The sequence below is a fragment of the Oncorhynchus masou genome, chromosome 13 (genome assembly GCF_036934945.1).
Source record: "Oncorhynchus masou masou isolate Uvic2021 chromosome 13, UVic_Omas_1.1, whole genome shotgun sequence".
NCBI classification, from domain to species: Eukaryota; Metazoa; Chordata; class Actinopteri; order Salmoniformes; family Salmonidae; genus Oncorhynchus; species Oncorhynchus masou.
The window spans coordinates 17,483,259-17,490,836 of NC_088224.1; the positions used below are offsets into that span (position 1 = coordinate 17,483,259).

The 7,578-nt window shown below is 47.7% G+C and overlaps 1 protein-coding gene across 1 annotated transcript in view; it reads left to right on the forward strand.

The window, feature by feature from the left end:
• The window catches only part of rbm24a (RNA binding motif protein 24a), a 12,546-nt gene extending 5,497 nt beyond the window's left edge, over positions 1–7,049 (forward strand). Inside the window, exon 4 of the mRNA XM_064983063.1 lies at positions 5,242–7,049. Coding sequence (XP_064839135.1) covers positions 5,242–5,596 — 355 coding nt within the window. The 3' untranslated portion in view covers positions 5,597–7,049. The remainder of the gene's footprint in view (positions 1–5,241) is intronic.
• The last annotated feature ends 529 nt before the right edge of the window (positions 7,050–7,578 follow it).

Genomic DNA, 7,578 nt, shown 5'->3' on the forward strand with positions numbered 1-7,578 from the left:
GGCTTCCGTCTGGCCACTCTACCATAAAGGCCTGATTGGTGGAATGCTGCAGAGATGGTTGTCTTTCTGGAAGGTTCTCCCATCTCCACAGAGGAACTCTAGAGCTCTGTCAATGTGACCATCAGGTTCTTGGTCTATTCCCTGACCAAGGTCCTTCTCCCCCAATTGTTCAGTTTTCAATTTAAGAATGATGGAGGCCACTGTGTTCTTGGGGACCTTCAAAGTTGCAGACATTTTTTGGTACTCTTCCCCAGATCTGTGCCTCAACACAATCCTGTCTCAGAGCTATATGGACAATTCCTTCGACCTCATGGCTTGGTTTTTGCTCTGCCATGCACTGTCAACTGTGGGACCTTATATAGACAGGTGTGTGCCTTTCCAAATCATGTCCAATCAATTTAATTTTCCACAAGTGGACTCCAATCAAGTTGTAGAAACATCTCAAGGATGATCAATGGGAACAGGATGCACCTGAGCTCAATTTCGAGTCTCATAGCAAAGGGTCTGAATAGTTATGTAAATAAGGTGTTTCTGTTTTTATTTTTAATGCGTTTGCAAACATTTCTAAAACCTGTTGTTGCTTTGTCGTTATGGGGTATTGTGTGTAGATTGCTGAGAAAAAAAAACATATTTAATCCAGTTTAGAATAAGGCTGTAACGTAACAAAATGAGGAAAAAGGGAAGGGGTCTGAAGTCGTTCCGAAGGCTCTGTATCTCCATACTGAAGGATATATTTTTACTAGTTTAGTTGATGCAAAACACCTTACTATCGTGTGTTTGTGTAAGTATGTGTGTGTCCTGTTGTGTGTAGTAGTCCAGTGCAGTGGTAGAGCAGTGCCCCACAGTCTCTACTGTGACACAAACAAATGTCTGGATGCCACAGCCTCTGAAAAAGCTTTCGTCACATGGGCTGCAGCGTTAAGGAAAACAAGCTTCTCCATTGTGCCACACAAAGGCTGGAGTGCTGACGCCGCAGTCGTATGAAGTGTGCGCTGGGGAGCAGGGGGCTAGGGCTCTCTCTGTCATGTCAAAATCATCCGCTCTTTAAAAACAGCCCAACAGATGCTGGCTAGAGGCCCCGGGGAGGTTTACACAGAGCATTGAGAGACATAGTAACCTTTGTATTCTTTTTTACCTCACTTGTATCCATAGGGAATTGAGGTCATTTTAATGGGAGTCAGAGGCGAGACAGTGCTTCCCATGATCAACAGTGATACAGAAATGATTTGGTCTGCGTGTGTGTGTGTGTGTGTGTGTGTGTGTGTGTGTGTGTGTGTGTGTGTGTGTTTGAGTGTTAGGTGACACAGCATTTGCCAACATAGAAGGGGTTTATGCTGTTGGAGATGGAGAAGCAGGTTGTGGTCGTCTAATGTTGAATGGGAGAGATAAATAGTAGGAACGTTGGAGGGAGAAAGAGAGGATGGGATAGATAGTAGGAATGATGGAGGGAGAGAGAGAGGATGGGATAGATAGTAGGAACTATTGGGGGAGAGAGAGAGGTTGGGATAGATAGTAGGAACGATGGAGGGAGAGAGAGAGGATGGGATAGATAGTAGGAACTATTGGGGGAGAGAGAGAGGTTGGGATAGATAGTAGGAACGATGGAGGGAGAGAGAGGATGGGATAGATAGTAGGAACGATGGAGGGAGAGAGAGAGGATGGGATAGATAGTAGGAACTATTGGGGGAGAGAGAGAGGATGGGATAGATAGTAGGAACGATGGAGGGAGAGAGAGAGGATGGGATAGATAGTAGGAACTATTGGGGGAGAGAGAGAGGATGGGATAGATAGTAGGAATGATGGAGGGAGAGAGAGAGGATGGGATAGATAGTAGGAACTATGGAGGGAGAGAGAGAGGATGGGATAGATAGAAAGAGAAAGTGAATAAAGGTGGGGTGGGATTTAATCCCAGATGACTTCTAGGGATGGGAACATTCCACAGTAAGATGTGTGTAGGATGATAGGCAAGCAGAAAATAGCTGGGGCCCAGCCTCCAGTCTCTCCTGTCAATCATAAATGAGGCCAGGCAACAAAGAGCATGTCTGAGACCAGATCCACATTAAAGGAAAGGCTTCCTGCAGATACATGACTACTTATGGAAACATACTTGTTTGTACCTTGCCTATACTGGACTATGATATATTTCTAAAAAAAAAACAAACAGGGATGATTGTCTCTTGGGCAGAATGATCACTTCTAACAGTCCAATTTAGGCTTATGAACATGGGCCATTTTAGCGTCTGTGTCTTCTTCAAACTTTGTATGTGCCCAAATTGCACCATATTCCCTATATATTACACTACTGTTGGGCCCCGGTCAAAAGTAGTGCACTTTAATGGGAATATCGTGCCATTTCGGATGCAAGCTTTATATCCAACACCAGCGTGTTTCACCACCATTGAAACATACAAGTTGAATGCTGTTGAATGCTCATTCTCTACAATTCTTAAATTCACACAGGACACTGGATAAGACATGAGAAATACTCCAGATATAATAGACTGACCCAAGCCCCCCGACACATAAATTATTACAGAATAAATACTGGAGGCTGAGACAGGAGGGGTAGAGTTCAACGGGAAAGTGAGCCTGTCAGGTAGCCTTCATTCTTGCACAGCATCCAGCCTAGCTGAGGCGAAAACATCTTCCTTATTTGTTACCACTTTAGTATCTCTGGCCTCCATTGATTCACTCAACATCATTTTGGCCATCCTACAAGGGTAAAACCTCTAACGTTTGAACGGATTGTGATAGAGACATGAGGTTTGCACCATTGGTTTTCTTAGAGGATTATCTACACAATATGTAACACATTGGTCAAAATTTGCCTTTTTGATTTGATAGCCTATAACATGTTTCATATGTGGTGTGCAAGAGCTTCTTTTTGTGTAAGTTTTCTCCATACTGTAAAATATAATAGTATCGAAAATAGCATTATGAAATACCTGTTTGACCCCACGGGAGAACATGACTGGGTAGCACTCTATTCCCTATATAGTGCACTACTTTTAACACGAACCCTATGGGAATGCATCCCATGTCTTAATATAGCTGTTAATGGGAGGCACAACAATATCTCCTTAACTACGGAGGCCAAGGGTGTTAGTTGAGGAATTGACCAAAGTGTCTGAATGTGTTTAAATTCTTCTCTCTGCGGTTTAGAATGGGTAGGGCAGTCTGGGTGTTTGTGTTGTTTTGCGGTGGATACCGCATTTGATATTTTGTTGTGTCATCATCCTTTGCGTGCCTGTTTGTGTGTGAGAGTTTTTCTTTGTCATCGTCCTTGTGTCTCGTGTTGTGTGAGTTTGTTGTGGTCTGTGCACATCCACTGTGTGTGTGTGTTTGTTGTGTTTGTTGTGTCGTTGTGTGTCGTCCAGCCTGTGTGTGTGTGTGTGTGTGTGTGTGTGTGTGTGTGTGTGTGTGTGTGTGTGCACGTGTGTGTTGTGACTGTAACACTGTGCTGAGACAGAAGCGTGCTAGCAGGCCAGGACGAGGCATCTGCCAAGGATGTGATGTCATAGGAGCGCCTCTAACCTCTGACCCCGTTTAGATTATTTCCTTTTTGTTTCTTTTAGTGTGTGGTTGTGGTGTGTTGGTGAGCCATGTGGACTGTGTTGACATTTCTTTTTTTGACGCCTGTGTTTGTAGACTTGCTGTTGTTTTTTCCTGCTTCCTCTTTGAGTCTAGTGTTTTGAGATGTGATTGGTTGGGTAATGGAGTCCTGACAATAGGGTTGCCACGATAGATCCTGTCTTTCATTTCTCTTTTCTCCTCATTCGATCCAGATTTCAAACTGAATGACAGTAAAAAAACAAAGCTTAATCTCGCCATCTTGTTTCTTATTGGCTTAATTGATGTCAGTATATTTTAGGTCCAATCAAATGTTATGTTGTTTCTCAAAAGATTTTAATGAGCTGTTGATGACATCATCACATCATGCACAGCATTCCAGACTGTCAAAAATCCACACCAGACCAGAACTCATCTAAATCCAAAATTCACAATTGATTAAATGGTGATAAGCCAATTATAAAGTGATTATGTCACTCATGATGTCATAACACTGATTGTTACTCATTCCTTTGAATCATGAATCATCAACTTGACTCCAGTTTAGTTTTGTCTAGTATTTTGAGGAATTTGATTCTTGATTTCCCCATCCAGGTCAACAACTTGAGTTTCCTCCACCAAAACAATAATATAACTTTCCCATCATCATGCTAGCTGATAGCGCGAGAGATAGCCTCGGGAGCCGAGCCTCACGGTCAGGATATGTCATGAAAGGCAGAATGTGCTCATTGTTCTTGATTGCTTATTTAATCAAAAGGTCCCCCTGAGTGCAGCTAGCCTAGCACCCCGCCCGGGGCTCTTTGTCTCAGCACAGAAGTGGAAACAGCCAGCAGTGTACTTTTTGAAAGCTGTCCAGCTGTCAAAATGACAGTGACATTTTCACAATGCCCCCCTCATCTCATAGACCTCCCTCCCTCCCCTCCCTCCCTCCCTCCCTCCCTCCCTCCCTCCCTCCCTCCCTCCCTCCCTCCCTCCCTCCCTCCCTCCCTCCCTCCCTCCCTCCCTCCCTCCCTCCCTCCCTCCCTCCCTCCCTCCCTCCCTCCCCATTTACCCTATCCTCCCCTCCCCCTCCCCCATCCCTCCCTCCCTCCCTCTTTACCCCATCCCCTCCCTCCCCCTTTACCCTATCCTCCCCTCCCCTCCCACCCTCCCTTACTCTATCCCCTCCTAAATAGGAATGGCACCAGGGTCAAATCGACATGACAACTCATGTTCTCTTCTCTCTCCATCGACCAAACTCAACCCTGTAAAGTCAGCTAAGCTTAGTGTACATGGATTGTCTCTCCAAGATGGCGTCAATGCTACCAAACACTTCCTTTGCCTAAATCTCTTACAACATGTGATAGGCAGGCAAGGTCATTGAAAACCCAAAATGTCTTTATATCCCCTATCAGAGAACACAACCCCTCTGAGCTTTGAACACCTCACCATTTTTCCACAGAGATATCTCTATTTTGGCAACCCTATATCTCTATTAGCTACTAGCAGGTGTCTCCGTGGTGTTATTGACTGGTGTTTTGATGTATTGGGGGGCTCTTGGCCGCAGTGTGGTTGGGTTGGCTGTGGTTGGTTCTGCTGTCAGGCTGGGGGGTTGTTGCTGTCTGTCGGTGGCTGTGTAAGGCCAGGTCTGGGATCTCTACCTTTAACTCCCTGTCTGTCTCTGTCCTGTAGGATCCCTGCTCACTATGTGTACCCTCAGGCCTTCATGCAGCCAAGCACCATGGTCATCCCTCACGGCATGCAGCCCAGTGCCGCCTCTGCCTCCACCGCCTCCTCCCCGTACATCGACTACACCGGAGCAGCCTACGCACAGTACTCCGCCGCCGCGGCTAGCGCTGCTGCCGCCGCAGCCTACGAGCAGTATCCCTACGCCGCCTCCCCTGCGGCGGCCGGGTACCTAACCGCAGCCGGTTATGGCTATGTTCAGCAGCCCCTGGCTACGGCCGCACCGGGTTCAGCCGTCGCTGCAGCCGCAGCCTTCGGTCAGTACCAGCCTCAGCAGCTGCAAGCAGACCGCATGCAATAGCAAACACTGCGGCCATTGGACACAACGGGATGGGAGGCCCGCGGCCGGCCTCGGCTGATTGGCTGTGAAGAGGAGAGGATGATGAAGAGGAAGAGAGAGGGGCCGTGTCGGTAAGAGGGTGATGATGGTGAGGTGGGAACTCCATACAGTAGCTTTCCAACTTGCTGTGTTTAAACCAAAAACTTTATAAATTCACAAAACTAAGTAAGGAAGGTGGATTTATCCTTATGATTATTATTGTTGTTATTAATATAATTATTACTATCATTATAATTGTAGTAGAGTATTTATTTCTAGAGAAGAAATGCAACAACTAATCACAGTGGTTGTAGCTTGGTGTAAAACATGACTTTATGTTCCATTGCTGTCATTAACATAGGAGAGAGAGAGCGTTCTCTTTATGGGACACTTAGACGTGTCCCGAAGTGCCCTTGCAACCTATATTTACTATCACATTTCGAGGGCTCTTGTCCTTCTGTCTTTTCAAGTGCATTGAAGTAAATTGTCTGATAATCAGGGAAATGTATCAGTTTCCAGTGTGTTAGTAAAGACAACCTCTGCATGTCAGGGAGTAGTTGAAATAACTGTGGAGAAAAGGAGAAGATTTGTAGCTCGTGTCACACGTTAAGAACTACCTTTTTAACTTCCTGATGCTGAATGTCCCTTTTTTGACTCTGTATCTTGACCTCTTGACCTATGCAAAGCAAACAATTTACCAGGAGACAAAAAAACTGCAGGAATAACCGAAAATGCCGTCAACTCTTCAAAGGGCATCACAACCAATATGAAGGCAACTCACAGAGAGAGAAAGAAAAGCATGTTTTCAGACAATGAGAAGCACCAAATCTGTTAGTCTCAAACACATACACATGGCTGCATGCAAACACACACACACACACACACACGCATACACAGTTGCGTACATAGTGGTAAAGGTCAATGGGCCCAGTCGTGCTCTCTGCCTCTGTGCAATGGGATCTACAGAGAGAAAGAGAGAGGGAGAGAGAGAGGGAGCAGCTGGGGAGGGGGTTGGCACAGTTCGCCCAGCGCCACACAGACGGATCACTCTGGAAATAACGCATCACTTGTCCTCATTTGTTGAGCTGTCACATTTTAATCCCGGGGCCCATTTGGGAACTGTCTCTCCTCTGTCCTGCCTGCCTGGCCCTGTCAGCACTTCCACCTCTGTCCTCTATCCTCTGTCCTCTGTCCTAGAGCCGACCGGCTGGGCTGGTGTCAGGTACACACACACTTCCCTCCTATGCTAACCCTCACCAACCTCCTGGCCCTGTACCCACTCCTCACAGCCTCACCAACCCCCTGACCCTGTACCCACTCCTCATAGCCTCCCCAACCCCCTGGCCCTGTACCCACTCCTCATAGCCTCACCAACCCCCTGGCCCTGTACCCTGGCCCTGTACCCACTCCTCACAGCCTCACCAACCCCCTGGCCCTGTACCCACTCCTCACAGCCTCACCAACCCCCTGGCCCTGTACCCACTCCTCATAGCCTCACCAACCCCCTGACCCTGTATCCTGACCCTGTACCCTGGCCCTGTACCCACTCCTCACAGCCTCACCAACCCCTGGCCCTGTACCCTGACCCTGTACCCACTCCTCACAGCCTCACCAACCCCCTGGCCCTGTACCCTGGCCCTGTACCCACTCCTCACAGCCTCACCAACCCCCTGGCCCTGTACCCTGACCCTGTACCCACTCCTCACAGCCTCACCAACCCCCTGGCCCTGTACCCTGACCCTGTACCCACTCCTCATAGCCTCACCAACCCCCTGGCCCTGTACCCTGACCCTGTACCCACTCCTCACAGACTCACCAACCCCCCCTGACCCTGTACCCACTCCTCATAGCCTCACCAACCCCCTGGCCCTGTACCCTGGCCCTGTACCCACTCCTCACAGACTCACCAACCCCCTGGCCCTGTACCCACTCCTCATAGCCTCACCAACCCCCTGGCCCTGTAC